This window comes from Gymnogyps californianus, chromosome 2 (assembly GCF_018139145.2).
Source record: "Gymnogyps californianus isolate 813 chromosome 2, ASM1813914v2, whole genome shotgun sequence".
NCBI lineage: Eukaryota > Metazoa > Chordata > Aves > Accipitriformes > Cathartidae > Gymnogyps > Gymnogyps californianus.
The window spans coordinates 132256450-132278887 of record NC_059472.1 but is presented as its reverse complement, the minus strand read 5'-3'; the positions used below and the strand labels follow the sequence as shown (position 1 = coordinate 132278887).

The window sequence follows — 22438 nt, the reverse complement described above, 5'->3', positions numbered from 1 at the left end:
TTATCAAAGAATATAATAATTTTGGCTTTATACTAAAAAGACAGCCCTGTAGAAACAGAGAAAGCTCATGCACAAGCCCTGACTTTTCATATACTGGGGGCATACGCCACACTATAACCCCATCCTCCCTCCCATGTCCTTTGCCTCCCATGCCTTGCAAAAGATGAAGATACCCCCAGCGTTTGCTGGGAAAGCATCAGCTATAAAGTTGCATGTCCCTTACTTGACCACATCTGAGAAAAGTGGCAGCATCTTGTAGTAGGAAGCATTTGTTGTCCGTGATACAAAACTTGTCAGTACCCTTTTTCACTTTTCCAGATTATTGCCCAGTAATATGACCATGCTTTAAAAATACCTCAGCTAGAGACAGACACCGTCTCAGGCCATCAAGATAAGCCAATCATGAGACACCTAAAAACCTCCAAACACTTTACCAACTAAAAAACTACTCTAATAATCACTACGAACTAAACTTGAAATCCATCCAGTAACAGAGGTAGTTTTCTGCTTACCACACCTTTGCCAAAAGCACAGCAGCCTCAAGCTCACCCCATGTTCCTGCTCGCTATACAAAGCAAAAATGTACCGCTATAAAATACTTTGTGTCCTCATGTGTAGTTTGTGTCCTACAATTTGCTTATGGTATGGGATGGAGGGGAAAAGCAGGGAGAATATTCTCTCCAGCCAGCAGGAAAACCATGAAAAACAGCCATTTCTAGAAAATCAGAGACTACTGTAAACTAAAAAAATATTTACAGTCTTATTCTAGACCATAAGATTTGGATACACACACAAAAAGTTCTTCATAGCTTATCAAAAATCTCAATCATTTCTCAATATGCATTAGTAATACTTTGGCAAACTAATGAAGTGTGTTGTTTTTATTGTATGATCACCAATCATCTTTGAATAACTAAATGCCTTTATCATCTATATCAAGAAAAACCTTAATAAAGCCTTCTTAAATTAAATAATTGAAAGCAAGAGAGATCCTTCTTCCATATGTTATGCTTTTAACATGAAGAGACTGGGAATCACTACTTTAAGAAACATATACAAACTGGAGCACATAAACCACACCAATACATAAACACACATTCCTTTAGGTTTTTGCAACAAGAAAAAAAGTTAAATGCTCATTCATTTCTTCAATCTAAATCAATTTCTCAGTTCCCCTACTCAAAACAAACCTGAAAAAGTCTTCATTAAAACAGCATACATACATAAATAATAAAAAACCTTGCCCAAGCCCCACAAATTAATACAAGAGGCAACAGAGAGAGGTTGCAACAGGGAAATTCTGATGTGATATTAGGAAAGAAATTTTCACCACGAGAGCAGTGAGACAGGGCACAGGCTGCCCAGAGAGACTGTGGACTTTCTACCCATGGAGATGTTCAAGATGGGACAAGTCCCTACACAACCTCATTTAACTTTGAAGCGGGCCCTATATTGAGCAACCCCCCTGATGGGCCAGGTGACCTCCAGAAGTCCCTCACACCTAAATCTTTCTGTGGTTCTAGTTCCAGAAAGGGCCTATGCCACAAGACAACTCACATTCATAGCAGCAATATCGTTTTCATAGGACTCCCTGATTTTCTTCATAATTTCTTCCTCAGCCTTGGCACAAGTTTCAATACTGCCTTTAACTGTAATGGTCCTTTCCGGATTATAGAGTGTCAAGTCCTGCAATCTGCAAATGAAACAGAAGCACAGTTAATTAGTAAACAGCAGAGGGTAATCCAGGTTTATCATTCGAGTACGATGACATCCGAGTGTGTTGAGTTTGACCTCCTAAGAGCGTAGTATCAATTCATAACAGGGCTCAAACACAGTTCTCAGAGAATCTGGAGAAACTCTGTCCTCACAGGAAATACAACAAAAACTACCGCAGTAAGGTTTGGCATCAGATGGTTGAGATGTGCTGAGGTGCAACACAAGATGGGAACCATCACGTTCTGTAGGAACATGAGCTATAGAGCAGTGCAGCACCGTTCAGCTTCGCACTCCACACCAGCCCTACCAACAGAGAGAGGGCTTTAGATGTTTTAGACATCCCAGAAACACAGACCATAAGGAACTTTCTTTCCTTGAGAACGATAGTGGATTCCTTAAGGAAGGAGGGGAAAAAAGCCCAACCCTCAGTGAAACTGGAGAGCCTCCAAATCCTCATAACAGGAAAACCAAAAGCTGTGCAAGTCAACATTTGCTGCAAAACGCTAGCAACTCCTCAGGGAAAATGAAAGGGTTACAGCATTAAACTAGTGCTTTGTTAGGTAACAAATGCTGACCTAGTATGGTAAAATGGAAGAAACCGACTGGGAAGCCATGGCATATCCATGTACTGAGAAAAGGTGAGTTGAAGGGGTGAAGAAAAAAAAAAAAAGGAAAAAAAAGAAAAAAAAAGTCAGAGCAGGATGCAGGAGGGGTGAGGAAGCCCATGGCAGGAAGGAGAAAGGAAGAAGCATGCAATGCTTGCTTTCTTGCACAGCGGGCAACATGGCAACCTGCACATCTCAGTTAAGCAGCGGCAAGCACGAAATGCATCCACAAAGCAATCCTTAAGTTTCCAGTGTGCGAGCACTGAGTTACTGCCTCAGGAAGGAAAGTGGTGGAAAACACCCCAAAGAAGAGAGGAAACACTTTCCCAAACCAGCTGCCTTACTTTAACTTTATGGACAAGCTTACCAAAAAGCCTAAATGAAGAGATCAGGAGAAAGACTAATTAGACAAAGCAGAATCAATGAGCATATAATGCTTTCTTTTATGTACCGATTAAACCAGGTGACTTCATGGAGCTATTTCAGGCATAACACGGTAAGTATAACCTTGAGGCCAAGATTTTAATGCAAATAAACCGTTAACTTGCTAAATTAAAAAATACTCTGCAAGTGTTTACAGACAATGTGTTATTTGTGTCGTCATCAATAAAGACAAGTTGGTTTCACGGAATGAAGACCATTATCCCATTTACCATGTACATATTGCTTTTCCTTTAAGAAATAGCATTAACAGTCTGCATACTGTTTGCAAACAAAATGTTTATGCCAACACATTTAAGAGAGCATGCTGGCCTTACAAAACCTATTCTTGAAACACACTTATTTGGGTGCTTTTTCTCCAATTGATTCACTTCTCTTCCTCAGACTAATTCCTTAAACGTTTACATACCTTCAGGAAGGTCTCGGGTTCTTTCACCCAATTTTGAATTTCCTTTTTTTGAGGAACCTCCTTCACTCAGCTTCCTTGCCTTCATTTAAGCTATTTTCTGCAGTACACTTTTTTTTTTGTCTCCTGCATGTGTTCACACCTCTTCACGCACCTTCATGTGTCTTCCAAACTTTCTCCCTTTCCTACAACCTATATTCTCACTCTTTCTGGCTAAAGCTTAAGTCCAGGATGCCCTCAAATGCTTGAAAGTTCATGCCAGAGTATTCGTTATTCAGAACGGGAGGTTCTCTGAAGATATTACTCCAGGGTAAAACTACTATTAACAGCCAAGCTTCTACAGAGATGTTGATCTAATCAGTGATTTGCAGATTTCCGGTGAAGGTGAAAACTCCTGTTTAATCTCAGCTAAATTTGAGCAGGTCTCAGTTACCTTCACAAACTCACAGACCAAAAGCTACTACTTTGAAGCAGACTAGTCAGTGTATCCCAGTTTGGCTGCTAGTGGCCAAGAGGGACAGAACCGCTACTAAAAATACTCTTTTCAGTATTCACTTGCTTTATTTCCTTCCCTTTTGTCCAAAAATTTAACCTATACCAGAAACTAAAGCATCACTAGTTTCACTCATTTCCACACATAGCTCAGAACTGATCCAGGCTTATAGTTTCAAACACTCGTCATTACATATGGTATAATATGTTAAAAACAACCAACACTTAAAATATAGTCTAACACAGGCTCCACATAGCCTATGTTATTTTTAGGCTTGCTCTTGACTGAGTTTACAATGAAGACTCACTGTTTACATTAAATTTAACTGAGCTTAAGTAACAGTTTAATCCACATTATGGAAAGGCCTCCAAAGGCTGTTATCTCAGCCTTCAAAACACGTAATATTTTTGTAAGAACTCTGTACCTGAATGTACTGCAGCGGCATTGCTGCTATTTGAGACATCTCACCAAGAGATTAGGCCACCGAAAACTTACGGAGATATCGTGATTTTAGTATCTGTGTCCTGTTCAATTTTCTTCAGGTTTCTTCCTTCTTTGCCAATAAGTCGGCCAACAAAGTTGTTATGTGCCAATATCTTCAAGGGAATTTCTTCTGTACTGTAATGGAGGTTACACCCAGTGAGACTTTTGGAGACCAGAGTGCAAGTTTTTATGCATGTTATGGATAAATTTTATTTTCATAGAAATGTCTACAACTCCCATTCACTTACGCATGTTTATACTAGATGCAGAATGAGTCCAAGTGCAATGCACATTTCAGCACTATCATCTATAGCTTCGTTGTAACTTACCTGCTAAATAAAACTCAGACTGAAGTAGCAAGAGCTGTTGGGAAGGAAGAAATAAACCTTAAAGCTTTTAGTGAGAGCTCACAATTTGTTATGCTCACTCTGATTAAAAGCTATTAGTTGCTCAAGAAACTTCAGTATTTGCTCCAGTTCACCTCAAAATCACAGCCAGACAATGGCTGAAAACGTAGATGTGTGCTGGGGCTAATTAAGCAAGAGGACTGTCCTGAAAGGAAAAAAAGTCTTAGTTCCTTTACCTACTTAAATATGGATAATGGCAACAAAAATTCACTTGTTAACAGTTTTTAAAGACTACATTTTTAAATGGAGTCAACAAGAATTCAGATTTTTTAATGCTTCCACAATGAAATGCTTTTTACTCACAATTTAGTATCTTGAGCTTCCTTTTGCATGATCTCCATAATAATTTTACAAGCCGTTGAGCAGCCTTCAGGAGTTGAGTGGATGGTAATTGGTTTCTCAGCAGCACCTGCATTCTCTTTCCGATGAATATCAATTCTTGAAAGAAAGAAAAACACTAACTGTAACCATGTACTGTATGGTAAGCCTTGCATATTTCCAACTCTCATAAAACTAATTTATTTTGAGCTAACACTGACTACATTTAAAGTGGTTTAATTTTGCAGAGTATATAACTACTTAAACATCTCCAAACACTATTTTGTGTGTGTTATAAAAGAGCCTCTCCTATCCTGATTTTACCAGCTAAACCCCATCTTTGTGGACACTGGGATGTCCTTTCCTCATTAAACTCCCATCAAGATATTCAGGGGAGTTGTTAGATAGACAATCTGGTAAACCACTGAAGACAACATTTGATCAAGCTTTCCCAATACTCTATCACCAGCCCCGTCACCTCACTAATAACGACTGTGCAGCTACAATACAGTCAGGCTTTGTCCCATCTTGTCTTTTTTAATGACCTCAGTAGCAGAGTTTCCTAGCACTTCTCTGCTAGCAAGTAGCATTGTAGTACTTGCATTCATCCTCAAGATTACTTTCCTATGCTTTTTAAGCCTAAAATTTGTCCTGACATTACCTTTCCTCTAGCTCCACTCTCTGCCACCCTAAAACTACTAGCCTTAGTCTACACCATGGTTTATGTAGCTCTAGGAATTTAACAATAATTAGTTATGATCTGCATCAAAACAATGCCTTGGATATTATTTGTCCTCTGCCAATAACTGCAGGTCACAGTCTTTCCACCTCTGCTTTTTGCTTCCTCCCCTCCCCTCTCCCCCAAATCATAGCTGTTTCCAAATTTAAACAACCATGCTGCTTTTCAACAAGCCCTTTTATTTTTCCAGTTCTTTCTGATATTGAAAGTTCATTTTGTTTCACAATGCAGCATTTTCTAAGAAGCCCGTGGCAATCCTTGGTGCAACTGGAAGTAGATGACATTTTTTCTTTTACACTCAAACCAATGAAAACATCATTCTTGAAGTAACATATCTGTAAAGTTAGCAACCTGTGATTATTTCTGCTCTATCCAGCCTTTTAAGAGATGAAAGCTTTCCTTATGCCAATCTTCCAGGATTTTTATAGTCCGAGAATTAGATGTTTTAGATATCACCTGAAAAATTGGTTACCCATAAGCAAACTACAACCAAGTCTTGTCAGGACACCACAAATCTCTTAAACCTGTGTTGTTAAACAGAGCAAATAGTCTCCTGGGTTACAACATGCTAATGAGAGGCTCGAAGGAGCATCATGATAATCCTGGGTTTGGGGAGGGGGAGCCTCTTTGTTGGGGGGATAGGGGGTGTAATTAGTGAGGACTCACTTATCCTCATTAACTACTCTCAAAACTGAAGCCACCCACCCTCATACCCCTCACATACAGCTCATTCCAGGTCCTGCCTGCTGTAACTACAGAGCTGGGGGCTCATACCAGTGTACCGCTGAAGGCAGCATCTTTCACTCTCCGCTCTTACAAGTATCCTGGAAGAATTCTTTGAATACAATCCCCGCCTCCCTCTGCATCTGCGCTGAGCTCTTCCTTATGGGTAGGGATTTAACACGCACTGAAAACAATCTCCTCCAGCATCTCTAGACCCTAGTGCTCTAAGCTTCTTAGGTCACTTAGCAGCTTGCTTTTTGCCTCCCGTGCATTTCCTTAATCTGTGTTTTGGTGTGGCCTGCAACTTGATAGCAACAATGTATTCACCAGAAATACATGGGGGTGAGGTGTAAGGAGTAGTGAGGGGAGACAGGAAGGTTATTTTTTTCTTCCCCCCCTTGAATTGAAACATTTATAAATCCCAAGAATGCCTTAAATTAAACTAAAACTAGAATAAACACCTAAAGACTTGGATTGTCACCACACTGACTGTATGTCCCACAGACCAACATATTACAGCTCTTTCAGTTTCACTTTTTGTGCCAGAACCTTATTAGTACATCTGTAAGCAAACCCTCCGGCATCAAGTACCATCCCTACTAGCACTGCCTAATTTCATTTTTTTTAAAAGGGAGAAACAAGTCAGCTAGCATTTGAACATGTGTCAAGGACAGAATCCAGTCCTTAAATAAATCTTGCAAAAGATTTCCTGTTCACTGTTAGCTTCATTTGCTCTCTGACCACACAGGTTAGTTGTGAAGTTTTACAAGTTTCCTTTTACGTGGGAGATGAGGACACAATATTAAAGCTTACAATTACAGTTTAGTAAAGTAACTTACTTGGACTGTGTCTGCTTTGTAATGTTTCTGATTGTCGCTCCTTCTTTCCCGATAATGGCTCCTACGAACTGCGTGGGAACCAGCATCCGTAGAGGAACGTCCGACTGTGGTTTCTGCCTTGTGGTTGCACCGGGTGACCCTTGCCTTGGAGGACCCCTCTGTCCAAATCCACGTCTTCCCTGGGGATGTTGTTGCGGAGGTTGCTGGGCTGCCATTTCATCAGGGATGTATGCAACTTTCAAGGAATAGTTTTCAAGCTGAAACCCGTTCAGTTTTTCTATTGCTCTGTTTATTTGCAAAGGGGAGGAGAGAGAAGGAAAAAAAAAAAAAACCACAATCACATGCAGGGCCTTATGAAATGACAAGTCATTCAGATATAGACTTCTGCTCTTTCTAAATCACATGACAAAGCTTAAAACTAGTTCCAAGATGAGAAGTTACATTCAAAATTCTTCAGTCAAGATTTTGATTACATAGCCTTTTTTTTTTTTTTAAGTCATCATATTAAGGACTGCAAGTTAGTTCTTGCTTGCTCTGGGCTTCTGTGCACTTTAAAGGTTTTGCTGGTGCAACCCTATCAGCAAAGCCTCACAGGAGACAGAGCTTATACACTCAAAAGCATTCTTTTGCCTGATTTAATTTAAATCAGTTTCCCAAACAGAATTAAAGCTGCACCAGAGGGAAAACTTTTTAGCTGCTATCACAGCACCTTCATTAGGGTTTTTGCCAGCACAGCTATTTGGCTGGAGTTTTTGCAATAACTGACATAGCTATGACAGAAAAAAAAAAAAAAGATATGAAAGACAGCTCCTGGTTCATTCACAGCAGGAAAGAAAGCATTCAAAGCCAGTCAATGGCATTTGAAACACCATTTAGCAGACCATGACAGCACCTTGCAACTTACCAACTAGTCATGTTGTAAGCAGGTTTAAAAGTTAACCAGGAAATTAAAGCCAACGCGTCTGTTAAACTCTCCATAGATGCAAAGGTGTTAGAAGGCATTTAAAACCGTGTTTCAAGTTCTCTTGTGCTTTTAGGCAAAGCAGAGCCCTCTGTTAAATATCTCAGAGGGATATTGCCCAAATGCACACAACGCACTCGCACCATGGTCTGTCACACTGAATAAACACCCAGTCGCTCAGCTCTCCCCCTCTGCCCAGCCCCTCTTTCTAACCAAGGTGGGGCCAAGTTTGCAAGTCAACCTGGCCTGCTGGTCTCCTCCTCTTTGCAGAGGGAGCACAACTCTATACTTAAAAATGACAGATTTCTGAAGGGTAGAAGATCTTCCACTCACAGAGTAGAGTCAATACAATTAAAGATCCAGGAAACAGCAGGAATAACTAAGCTACACACGACACACTGGTAAGCTAGTGGTATAAAATTAACACATTTGCCCAAGAAAGACATTTCAAAGTTTCGCTACAGAAGGCATATTATTCAAATTATCAGTGATACATTGATATCACTGAAACATGCATTGATTTGGGGTAGTTTATAAATGCCAGACTTAATCCTGGACCAACGATTACTGATAGATTTTGTTTAAAGACAAAATTTAAATTAAAAACAGTAGCGGGAGGGAGGAGGTTTCCATCTTATATTAAAGAACCCACCAACATTTTTGTTAAAAAGCTCCAGTAACTGTATGCTCCAGAGCAAGGCCTCTGAAATTCAGAAACTTAACCCAGTCCCTCCGTTCATGCACATTTGCACGTGGTTACTGCCAGTTTACCAAATACCACCCTCAGCAACACTTTTACTCCTGCCTCTACTGCAGAGATAAAGGATGATGCTAGCGAATCGCCTAAATTTTCGAGGGTAGCCAGTGAAAAGTACTATTCATCTCCTGGGTGTCCCATTTGACAGTCTGGGTCTCAAGCAGCTGTTGAAGCCAAGCAGCAGCTTTGCAGGTAAGAAGTGGTATATGGGTACTGAGGATAACATGCCCCTCATCTCCCAGGGATTGAACCAGCGTCCTCGAAATACTCCAGTCGGACAGTAACAAGTAATTTGTGTCTTTGGAACAGTGTTTAATAAGGGCTGGTAATAAATAAGGCCCAAGGCAACGCCAATGAACAACAAGGAAAGCAAAATATTGAATAACTGATCACTGCTCATTAAATACTTCTGTTCACCAAATGAGACACAGGTCCTTTGGGAACCGGGTAGGAGTGTAATTGCTCCCATAACAGAAGAATCTCTTACAGCATACGGCAAAAGAGAGCTGGATTGAAACTTGCTGAGGCTATTTCAAAGCTGACATTACTTAACTTCTACTCCACCGACTTTGAAGAGCATTTTATTACACAGAAAGCCACGTGTACAAAACAGTAAGGGTAGTGAGCATCCAGACTAGTGAAACTTCTGTTCCTATGGATTTGTCGCTCAAGTTTTAGTTTCTGCATAGATTTCCAATGTCTGAAAGGCATTTCACTGAAGTATCTCTCCATGGAGATCCTATCTGGGAAAGGGGTCTGGAGCCTTTCGTTTTTATGCAACCTGAATATACTAAGTTCTTGTTGGCTGCAAATATCTCAGACCTCTATTTCTGGGTTGAGTTTTACTGAAATCAGCCAAAAAGATGAATTGCTACCAGGAAAGGGAAACAGCACCACCAGACAGTGCAATTGCACAAGCTCTGTTTCTTTTGGAATCAAACCTCAAGATGTTGGAGAGATGAGCACCAACAATTTCGCAAACGTGCCGGTAGGCTCCGGATTGACATCCGGCCCAACTCATTCCCTTCCACATATTCATTTGACAAGTTCAGACATTGCTTCTTTCCCAAAATGCTTCAATCTCCTCTGGCTTTAAAACATCTTAGACCAGAATCCCAGTGCTAATACAAAACCTTACATTAAATCAGTGCATGAGACTTCTCACTCTTCCTTAGAAGTGGTAGGGGAGGAAAAGACTAGGCTTTTTCTTTGCAACCAAGCTACGTACCTATCATGTTTTCACAACAAACATTGTACAGCAACAACTGGCATATATATATATATATATATATATATATATATATGCGCCATACTTGTCCTGGAAAGAAGGTTGGAATTTTTCTACTTAAGAACAATTTATAAATTGCTAAATGGTTCTATATGACTATAAGTACCTTAAACTCAAAGCAAACTGAGAAAAGTTCATTTGCCATTGTGGAAAATCAATTATGTTAGCAGTGAACAATCCCTGACCACCAAAGCTGTGTGATGACATGGAAAAATAACACACTAAAAAATATTGGATGGGTTGTTTTTGAGCAAGTATTTGAAGGCAAACCTGCTTTGAAGTTCACTTCTCTAGTTACATACTAGAGATATTACAGCATCTGTAGTACTGTATACTAGATTCTCTAGTATACTAGAGATACTAATTTACACAAGTGATACTACTGTAGTCTAGATATTTATAGAGAAAACTTTAAAATAACTAATTCACCCTCTGAGTCAGAGAGTTCTCCATATTTTATAGGCTGACTTGTTTTATAATTTGACTTGCTCAAGTGATGAGAAGTCAGAAGAAGAGTCGGTAATTAAACGCTGCTCTCCCAAGCCTTTTGTGGAACTGAAGTTTCCTGGGTAGGTGGTCCCACATTCTGCACTGATTTGGGCACACACAGGGGAATGCCAAGATAACTAATTTTCAGTGATGCAGCAAATACACAGTTCTGGTGCGTTTCTTACAGAAGACACAAACCCACAGCTTTTGAAAGGTCACTTTGGCTGTTGAGCCTGGCCTTCACAGTCCAACATTTGATAGCTTTTACTAGGTTTTTAAAGTATTGTCATACACCTTTATTTAACTGTTCTGAACTCATTTTTGTCCATTTTGTGGCACAAAACATAGGGCTGGAATCAGGCAAGGTGATGGCTCAGCAGTCCTTCCGCCCCGTGACAAGCCCAAAATTTTAGAGGCATCTAGGCACTGCTGGGGGCGGGGAGAAAGAGAAAGAAACCAAGAAGAGAGATGAGTGATTAAGAACTGTCTTCTAGATCGATGCAAAATTCCTGTAAAACAGCATCTAGGACAGAAGTTGCTATCAGGAGAGCCATCCCCGCTCCCTGGGAAAGCCTGAGCCTCAGAGGAAAGCAAGTGACTGGTTCTATCACAGCACTAGTGGCACCTTTTTCAGTCAAGGCTACCATCATTGTTGCAGTCCACCAAACACATGCTAAATCCAGCTCCTTTTGTAAAGCACATACTCGCTGACCACCTCGGAAACTTAAGTCCAAACCACAGCAACACCACCTCTGCCTTTCCGCAAAAGACCTCTGCCTGCCCAAACAGGGCTGGGGGTCTCCTTCCATGACCATAAGTTAATAAAGGCCGTGCAGGTTACCTCTGTCAGAGGGCACTACTGGTACCTACTGAAACAACCCACAAACGATCTTTTATGCAAGGGCTAAAACCCTTAGAGTCACTTAATGTGGACAAAGATGGAGAAAAATCCAGTAAAATTCCTCATTAAGAGGTGCCCTCCTCCCCCAAATCTTCTTTAAAAATTAATATTTAGTGGAAATGGAAAACGCTTCCGTTTCATATACCAGCAAGAGCTGCTACACAGGAATCTCATAGTGTAGTTTAGAATTTTTTTATAAAACAAATTCATTAAGAGACTGCAGCAACTACTGCCTATGCTCTAAGATGATGTATAGCAGCCTGGCTTATGTTCGCATGACACCTGCTCAGAAGTAAGAGGATCCCTACATAAAAATGAAACCTTTAAACAAATATTTTGTAAATTAGTCACCTGAGTTTTTCCCCATCAAAATGACATCTCATAGCTGCCCTTTTGTGAGCTCCCTGTAAGAGGATGTTTGCCCAGCCTTCTCCCTTCTGATGCTAGTGGAGGTTAAACATCCTAGATAAATGAATACAGTAAAAGCACCAAGTCTTTTGCTGGAAATCATTCATCCATTGATAGCGTGATGACACTAAGCACTCGAAAGAGAACATATTTCACTCCCACATGCAGCTTGTACGTACACCACCTTTCTTTTTTCCTCCCTGAACAGATATATTTGCATACTGAGAAGACAGATACACATGGTAATTTTTCTTTGGCATAATGATGTTTTTTGCATTAAATAAAAATATAATTTTCATTAGTATTTCTGAAAATAAAAACAAAGTAAAAAAATAAAATCTAAGCTTATAATCATACACCACTGAATTTTCAGTGTTATCATTCCTATGGCAACGTTAGCCCTGACCCATGGTGGCACGTTAAAGTATTAGTTATGTGAACTCTTATTCTTTCATCAAGGATACATGTTGTGTGCACACACACAGCTTCGTGCTTCATTGAAAAGGGTAAAAAAATTGTTTCTTTTTGCAAGTATTCTAATTAAAAGGTGACCACTAGCGTTTTAACACTCAAAGTAATATACCTACTTATATCTGCAAAGACACAGACCCTGAGCTCCTCACATTGCAGCCCGCATTTAAAATACACCATCAGTTACGAGAGACAACCAACACACATACCTCAATCCTGAGCTAAAAAATAAGATAAAAAATAAACACTTAGCCCCATACTAAAACAATATACACCCACTCCATATATGTGAGGCCAACTTTGCACAAAATTTCCCTTCCAAAATCCTGGGTAGAGCTGAATCCTGCAGCATGCACTAGACACCTACACACTAGAACATTTTGGGGAGAGAAGGAGGAGTTGGTGTAACTTTTGAAGATAACAGCCATAATTTAGGTGGCAGCACATCACAAGGACATGGTCAGCATGTCCTGCTGGTTGCAGTCAGGGACCCGTATTGGGAGAAGAGGGTGTGCCCTTTGGCAAGCAGGTCCCAAGCTGCCTTGGTACCTATGTGCAGCTGGTTGGGTTGTTCAAACTGAACCATGGGCTCCAGGCTCTGCCGCTTGCCCTCTGAACTCCTCTTCCAAATATTCCATAACCCACCACGACGTTCAGTAATTGTGTGCACCACAGCAGCGTGCACATGCTTTGTAAGGCCCTCCCCAGTTTCTGGGAAGGACGGCGGCAGGGGCAGTTTCAGTGTTGGAACAACTCCCTCTTCCTCCTCCCAAGCACTTGCAGGAGAGGAGGGGAGGGATGGGGGTCACAGAGATGCCCTGGCAGTCCCAGCCTGCTCCTCGCTACCCACAGTCCCGGAGAGCGAAGGGTGGTTTTCCCAGGCCTGTACATGGCTCTGCGCTTGCTGTACAACAACCTACTGGGCTTCCCACAAGTACCTGATCTGCCACGCTGGCTCCCCTGATCTGACCACATAAAGATGAGGCACAACATACTGCTTTTTCTCCCAAGACAGCTTCATGCCTGTCCAGCTAGGAAAGAGAGGCATCACTATGACAGGTCAAAGCCACCGACCTCCATTCCAACTAGAAGTCAATAACTGTGCACATCTCAGATTTTAGGAGCTGTGTGCTCTGTCCAAGACTTGTTTCTCAGAAGGACTGCAGCATTCTTCACCGATTTCAGTTTCCAAGTTAATTTTGGATGCAGCCCTGTATTGAATATGCTGCAACTGCAGTACCAGCGTAAAGGAAAAAATCCTCTGCCACAATTAGACTTGCAAGACAGAAGAAGGCTCGGTTTCCCAGCTGGGTGGAACCAAAAGTTTTGTTCAAAAGTAACATCCTCCAAGCAATGCATACCACACTTGTTTAGAACTGCTTATCAAAAATATCTCCAGATTGTCTTACAGCACCTTCACCGCACAGCATTGCCGGTACACACTCCAACAGGCACAGCAATGCCATACAGTCTATCCAGCGGGGAAGTAGCCAACTTTGCATGTTTTGTCAGCCAGCACTACTAACTGAGGTTAGTATGTGTGTTGCAAAAAGTGCAGAAAAGATGCAATTAGAACTGGGCACCCACTGTACGCAGCGGCATAGAAAACTTCACGTCACAGTGTTTGCTCCAAAAGTCATGGCTAAGAGCATCATTTACCCTGAACAGCTAAATTTCCAGATACAAAGCTTGTTATCAGCTACTGATTCTCGACAACTCCAAACAGCTTTCGATAAAGTCAGTTCTTGTTACTCCTTGTACTGCATAAGCTGACCAACGCTGCCTTTTATCAGCTATCAGCACTCGTATACCACTGCCCCTCCACAGCCATTGTTGTCCACCACAGCCAGTTCCAAGAAGCAAAGCTAGGTCATGTCTGGGAAAACCACTGAACTGAAACACCACTATAGTCACTACAGAAAAGCCACACACGCACAGGTCCTGTAATGATTCCTCATTGCAATTCCTCACATTTTTTTCCTAGAAAAACCTCTATCCAGCCACTTCTTCTCTTAGGGGTTTCTAAATGGTTGCAAGGTTGCATCCTGAACGCAGACAATCTGAGCTAACATTTTCTGTACAGAAAATGGACTCATCCCCTTAGAAAACCCTGTGTCCATACCAAACCATTCACAGAAGCAAATCAAGGCTCTTCCACTTGCCCTACCTGTTCACGGCAACCAAACTCTATTTCATGGTTCAACCTGTATCGCTTCAGGTCCTCCTCCAACATTCATGCTGGACGCTAATTCACCTGCTTCAGACTCAAGATGTTTTCAGTTATTGTCATGTGATTTCTCATGCAAAACAACATTTTATCTTGGACGCTTCTTCACAGTCTTGGCTTATCTCAGCATTTCCTCAGGGTTGACCTTAAAATTTAACAAGTACAGTTTGAGGGGGGAGAAACTGTATGTTGTTTTCGACTTCAGAAGGGAGCGCACGAGTCCAGGAACCCACGTCACAGATGACAGACAGCTCAAAAATATGCATCATGCTTCTTTCCATGGTATTTTAGGTACTTCCTTCTTACATTTTCAAAGAAGGAACTGACACACATAGCATTAATTTTTAACGTTGCACCATAGGTGTCTTCAGAACTAGAAATTCAACATTTTTCTTAATTACCGCGCAACAGAATTAAAACCAACAGAAGAACCTGAAGGAGAACTTGTTTAAAATTCATGTTTTGAGAAAAGTTAAATAGTGAATTCAAGAAAAACAGTTTCCTTCAGCTCCAGCGTACAAAGGAGACACCGCTGACACAAGTTTCCCATCACATGTGTTTAGAATACACTAACAAGTAACCTAACACTTTGAAAGATTAAATACATGTGTTGCATTCAAGTTACACAGAAGTCATAATTACTTAATTATATGTACAAATATTATTTCATTTGTAATTTTGAATTAATGCATACCATAAGCATACTCTGCATCTTAACTGCTGATTTTAGTTAGCCACAAGGTGGCAGAAATTTCAAAGTTAAAATAAAAAGATCATTGTGGGCTATTCCATAGGTTTGGTTTTGTTTAACCTGCTACAGATAGAAAGAGGGGAAAAATATGTTTATGTCATCAGATTAGCAATTAAGGAACACACATGCCTTTTTTCTACCTGTGGTGGAAAAGCAAAATTAAATCTATAGCATAATATATAATATCGATGTTTAAAGGGAAAGGATATACAATCAATGATTAAGTAAAGCATTATATTTTTAAATTTTAATATCTGTATTAAAAGTTATCGATTACTGAAGACATAAGTAAGCATAAAATGTGGCCTAAAGTTCAAAAAGCCCAAATAAATTATTTTAGGTATTCAGATTATGACTTTGTGTTTCGAAGCAGCATTAAATTTTTTAATTAAAAAAAATAATTTCTTAAGGGAAAATCATAGCAAAACAACAGAAACAAATAGGAGAAGAATGCAGCTGCTAACCAGAAGACAGACACAGAACAACCAACGCTGTAAAGGGCATCACAAAGGTTTTTTAAAACATGGCTAAAAAGTCATTAAGCAATAACTCTCATCCTCTGTCATTGGCAAATCACTAACTGTCTGCCCTACCCAGTCAAATAGTTTTACCCAAATTTTTAATTTTCAAAATTATTAATTTATTTTTAATCTAAGTGCAGGAAAGTTGATGACAAAATAGCAAATTAAGGTAAAGCACACAAGACTTGGCGAGGGGAAGATCAAGATACTTTCTTAAAAGTTAATGCTTACATGATCATTTTATCGATAAATTAATCAGAAGCGAAGTTGCATATAAAATCGCAACAACATGAATTCCAAAATACAAGTTAGATGACAGTAACAAGTAAATAAGATACTTACTGTCTAGCCTGGTCCTTATTGCCATATGTTACATTTACAACTGCAGTCTCCGTGTCAGTGTTCACTAGAGAGGAAAACGCAATGAAAAGAGGTTAAGTTCAGCGTGCACTCCCTTCCCACTACAAATTTCAAAGCAATTTGAGAGTAGAGCCGTACCTTGCTCACAGTTCTCCACTGTTCCATACTGAGCTAACAAACTATCCAGCACCTATCAAGAGGTAAAAGAAATGACAGATTTCAATTTCAAAACAGATTAACAAAACAAAAAGCCTGTAAAAACACTAAAATTTGTAATTATTTTATCAGAACATACAGCATTCAAGACATCTGCTCCAATAAGGAAGAAATGTTAACTATTTTGGGAAGAATAAGCACACATTGCTTGTTTTCTTTCTCACATCAGAAAATCTGCGTTTAAAACCTCATGAATGTGAAAATACAGAATGTAACACCAAGAAGTCACACTGCACTGTAAGTCCCAAACTTTGAAAATAAACCTCCAATTCACCTGTTCTCAGAGTAGGCTAAAGCAGAGGCAAGAAGAATTAGAGAAGAGCGGATCTGGAATAAAATCTTTCCATGTATCCCAAGAACACATATGTAACTTTGCCACTGTTTGGTTTGGTTTTTTTTCCCTCCCAATACACTTAGGTCACACATAAAAATGTTATTCTCTTACTCAGTGGGGGCTTGTCTACATAGAGAAGTTAACCAGAATAACCAGCACATCAAAGGCTGTTCTGCAATTACTTTGACAGTTTTCCCAAAGACCCATTCCAGAGGCACCACTCGCAACAGTATCTTCACAATTATTTGAAAGTCATATTTGTCATTTGGTAGAAAGCTAGGGAGGAACAGGTAAAAACATATGACAAGGGTCAAAAAAAAATCCAAATAAAGTAGTTTTATTTGGCATAAATTTGTTTTATTCTAGTCAAATGGAGGATGAAGGAAGGGCAAGAAACAAGGGGCAAGACTTTTAGGAAAATCAAGGTGTCAGAATATTCCAGTAAAAACATTAAAATACCCACAGTTGTATCACTTCTAAAATTCATATAGTATACACTTTATTTTCTTCTTGGTGAGAAATAATGTTCCAGAAAACAGTGACTGTGGCAGTAACTAGCACAGAACACAAGTACATCATTGCGGTTTATTGCATCCTAATGTTTTGTCTCAAGAATTAAAATGATGCTAGAAAAGTTCACAATTTACACCAAGTAGTGAAAAAGTAAACTTGCAATCTCTTCTGTGACCAAAGTGCCATTCTTCAGTTAGTCTCTTAAGGCGAAAAGTCAGCATGAAAGGGAGGAAACCCTTTTGGGAAAGGAAGGAAAAAGGAAGCAAGGACAGAAGGAAAGCAGTAGGCATAAAAACACATCTGTGTAGCTTCTCGTTGCAGCACGCTTCCACTTGCTATAACCAGCAACTGAGTGTGCACAAACCCCCAGTCCCTAAAAGTGTAAAATTCAGAGTCTACATCCCCATGAGATTAAGAATTCAAAATTATAATTTATTAATATACCATATACTTTTACTACAATATAAAAGACATCTTTAAGATAAATTGCAGTTTATATGCCCAAACTTACTGACAACTTACATCAGTATAATTTCCAATCTTTACCACCTACTAAAACTGAAATTGCACACAGACATTTCAAAGGTAATATTTCAAACCAGGTATTTAAAAGGCAATGCACTGCTCGCCAAGTTTGAGCAATGCATTACTACTTCTAATGGCAGAATTTCCCCATCCTTCTTGTATAGGGTCCAGTAAGTTTTCTTGGCAACTGCTTTGTTTTCATAGACAAGTTGTTAATTGTCCTCTCCTCCTACAAGTAGAGATTAGCCCAGTCTAAGAGTTTGCCTTTTCAATCCCTTAAAAAATAATTTTTCTGCCACTCCTCAGATCTGACAATTTGAAACTATCTAAGGAAAAGTTTGCTCTGAAATTTGCTAAATATTACTGACGCAGAGATGCTCCAGGGGATTAAAATAAATTAAAAGTCTGTGGAAGATCCTTTTAAGACAATTGAAACGCTGGCACAGATGAGTGGGAGAGTTGTGAGGTCTTGCAGGTCTGCGGCCATACTTCCAAACAAGCCAGGAGAGTCGCCACATGCGATTAGAGGAAAGCCTTCTTCCATAGACAGCTTAAGTCATAGTTGTGCCTCCACTGAAATCAGTGGGTGAACAATCTCAGGTGGGGTCAGGGTTTTAAAACAAGAAAAGCAAAGCAAGTCCCTGGCTTAGAGAGCCATTCTGAGATGTTTACTTGAAATAGGATACTGAAGAGTTCATTAGTCTGATAAAGCAATTTCTTTGTCCCCACAGTATGTCAACACCCATGCTGTATTACACAGCAGACCATACTACAATGTGAGCTAACGTCTTTAGTTAGTTAACAAATTTTTATTACGTTTTAACCACACAGACCACCAGCTCATGCCCACTCTGCCCCAAAGCTGCATCACTTCCAAGTCACAGAATTTCGTTTGCATCCTTAATCATACAGGAAAAGAGCAGAGCTGGAATGCCAGAGGTACCACAAGACTTTGCTGGATAATAATTAATTGATATTTTGTAAGCTATTTCATATTAAATTTCTATTCTGGGCTAAACATACCTTTACATTAAGACCCATGTATTAAAGTCACCAGCTTCACCAAGAAAATAAATGCTTTAAAGCTGCATCCACACAGCTTTTTAAAGATACTACCTTTTCTCTAAAAACTACTACTTTCAGCATGTTTCTGATCAGCCATCAAAAACCTCTCAACAAACTAGCCTTGCATCTGCTCCAAGAAGCCTAAGAACCGAAAGGCTCCTTTGCTGTTAATGCTGAGGAATAGCCCAGGATGGCATATTCAGCATCCCACCCCTCTTTACCAGGAGTTCTCCACTTATGCTGCTCCTTAATCCTCTTCTGAGCTGTTTCAGTCAGAGACGGTGTCCATCTGGGCTTTAATCCAAGTGATTTGAGTTCCCATGTTCTTAAAAGAGTTGCTTTGCCAAACAGATTTATGACAAGTTTCCTCAAAGGATCAGAGCTTTCTCTAACCGAAATGAGAAACAATCCTCTTGGGTCAAGGACACTTGCTCTCCACAGCACTGTCCTCAGCAGACGCTTGCATTTTCATCACCATCAGTCTCATGCAGCAAGGTTTTAAGTGTGATCAACACCACAAGTGTAGCCTTTTAACCAGATTGTATTTAAAACGCACTAGTAAAAAAGTTTCAGCAGCAGTTGGAGAGGGAGGGAGAGAGAGAGAGAGAGAAGCAAGCTTCATGGGTGAGAACACTTAACTGAACCAGCTGATCCAGGGTTGGGAGAAGTCATTGCAACTGTATTCAAAGCCAGATCCTCTATCGTAACTTCACTTTCAAAACACAGAACTCAACTCCTGCGCGAGTTTCTTGCTTCACATGTATTTACTGCAACAGCCAGTTTCTATTCACATCCTTCATTTGTTCATATTTGTCTTCGCACTGTCTTTTCCCTCTCCCCAAATTTTTTTCTCTGTAGCCCAAAGCCTCTAGTTCTGCTGCAAAACAAACATGTTTTGTTTAAGCTGCTCTTCCGTAACACTCTTCGTGTATGGCCTCGTTGGGCAATCAGAACAAAATTCAAAGCCAAGTTGGTGGTGCAGCAGCAATTCTGATGAGCAGCTGAAAAGAAAAGTTTATTTGTACAAATATTTAATCTAAGCTAGAAAAAAAAAAGTCTTTCCTTTTCTTGAGCTCTCCTTCTAGCAGTTGTCTAAATTGGGTCTCCTGCTCTTGTTATAGCAGATGTGTCTCTCACAAAAAGCTGCAGTCTTATACTGTGGACTTTCATTCATCAGGCTCTAAAAGCCAATTCTGACTTCATTATAAAGCACTACCCTACACCAAGCCCCACAAATCAAGGCTGCTTTACAAGGAAAAAAGAAACAAGGAAACGTTACTCTTCAGTAGAGCCGAGAGCTCGAAGCACACATTAAAATACCCTGGTTCTCATGCGGATTTCACAGGTTTAGAAGTAGTGCCTTTGAACAAACCAGAGCAGTTGTTTTCTGCACTTTCAGAACAGAGTATTTCATACACCTCTTCTTATGGTACTGTAGGATTTCTACCCTACACCATAAGCAAATTAGTCTCAAGCCATCTGGTCCATAAGCACAGTTATCCATATTGTTTCTCTCACACACACTTATCAGTGGGAACTTCACAGTGGTGCTGTAGAACCTGAAGTTATTTTCTCCACTCACATAGAGCAAGTCCATTAGACCACCACCCTTGCCTCCATGACTCCTGGCATGCTGATTGGGAGTTAAAATTAGACAACACCACTGAAATCACAAATAGTGGAGGCAGAAAAAGAGACAGGAGGATTAAGTCATTCAGTAAAAGACCACGTGGAAATTTTTGGCTGCAAAGACTTTTGAGTGTTCTGGGTAATTTAACAAAAAAGGAGGGAAAAAAAGAGTCAGGCGACAATATGAGGAAAGAGAAGAAGTAGTTAGTGCAAGTGGCTTTTTGATTTAAAAGAGGAGAGGTGGAGTGAAAGAACACAAAAGAGCCAGGTAAGGAAAGGAGGGGGTGGGGGTGCAGAGCAATGCTGATATCACTCCAGATATCAAGCCTGGCTGAACCACTAATGCCATCTGCACACTTCAAGTGCTCTGTCGGTATATTTAAGTTGACAAAAAAAAAGTTATTTCAAATTAATTATATTAATGCAGTGCAGTGCAAGCAGAGCTGGCATTTTGTGACTTCAGTGTTGAAACAAGACCTCGGCAGAGCCACCATTGCTCTCCCAGCCCCATCGGCTGCTGACAACTGACAATGGTAAAAAGGCTTTTCAAAGTGCCTTCAGTTTGGTGTAGTCTTTTCGATGGTAAAAACCACATCCCCAACAGGGGGCTAGCATGGCTTTATGGAGAAAATTAAATACGAAGCAGCCCCTAATAAATCCCTGAGGAAGCAGTCATTTCCGAAAGGTGTAATTGGATAACGCTGCATCACCTGCGTGGAGGCTGTGGCAGACCGGTAAGCTTGGCACCGGGTTGCCTGGCACACCTCCCAGCCTGCCAGCACAGCAACTTTGCCCATTTTCACCAATAAGAAGGTCAGAGCATGTGGGTCCCTTGTAAAGGCAGAGCAGCATGGACATGGAGTACCCAAACCAGCAGGCAGTCTACCGGGACAAAATTATTCCTTCAAAACCTTATGAAGGCATTTGAATAGGCAACGCCAGTTTGCAATGGCTCAATGCATTGCAACATGTGGTGATGGTGTTTTTCATCTCATAGGCCCTCCAATACCCAGTTTACTGTCTCATGAAACCATGACCATAGTCTGGAAGAATCAGAAAAATAAGTCTGGAAGCTGCTGAAGTCATTGTTTGCACACACCAGAAAGGCAGCGCCTGAAAACAATAACTCTGGCTTATTTACCACATCCCATACAAACCCTGGAGTGAATTCTTCTCCTGGGAACTTACAGTTATATCCAAATGTTCAAAACTATTAATAAGTTTACCCTATAATACAATTCTGTTTAGGTGGCATTACCAGGGTTTTAAGAATGTAAAGCTGAACCACAGAAAACAAAGCCAAAATTGTCAAAAGGAACTACTAATTGAGTGACCAATTTGGACACCAAGGGCTTGATTTTCCACAGCACTCAGCACGTCTGTGTGTTCAAAGCGCAGCTTCAAAGCCACTTTCGGTAGCAAGAACACGGCACTTCTGCAAGAGAGACCTGAGGCTCATCACATGAGACAAACTGAAGACAAGGCATACTGTTAGGAACTAATGACAACTTCTGCTTAAATAGTTTGCCCAGCACCAGAGACTAGAAGGTGCAGAATTCAATTTGCCATGGCAGCATTCGATCCCCCTAACCAGAAGGGTTTGTCTTCCTGAAAGTCCTCGACTTGCTGCAAAATTAAGAAAGTGTGTGGTGAGTAACTGGGGCACAACTCTTACAGACAAGTCATCTTCACTGCACACGCTGGACTTATTAGTTGACAGCAGAGCCACCCTCCAGCCTGAGCCAATGTCCCTCCCTACAGTGCTGAGAACAAACACTAGGTCCCTATTTACCTTGCTCTCATTATGGAACATCTGAAACACTCAAATAAAAAATAAGGAAGTAAGAGATGA

The 22438-nt window shown here is 40.4% G+C and overlaps 1 protein-coding gene across 2 annotated transcripts in view; it reads right to left on the bottom strand.

Moving 5' to 3' along the window:
- The window catches only part of IGF2BP3 (insulin like growth factor 2 mRNA binding protein 3), a 116742-nt gene that overhangs the window by 27919 nt on the left and 66385 nt on the right, over positions 1 to 22438 (bottom strand). For both annotated transcript variants that reach the window (XM_050892462.1, XM_050892463.1), the window contains exons 5-10: positions 16443 to 16494; positions 16287 to 16350; positions 7171 to 7455; positions 4855 to 4989; positions 4157 to 4279; positions 1558 to 1693 (exon numbers count right to left, since the gene is read on the bottom strand). In XM_050892462.1, coding sequence (XP_050748419.1) covers positions 1558 to 1693; positions 4157 to 4279; positions 4855 to 4989; positions 7171 to 7455; positions 16287 to 16350; positions 16443 to 16494 — 795 coding nt within the window. The remainder of the gene's footprint in view (positions 1 to 1557; positions 1694 to 4156; positions 4280 to 4854; positions 4990 to 7170; positions 7456 to 16286; positions 16351 to 16442; positions 16495 to 22438) is intronic.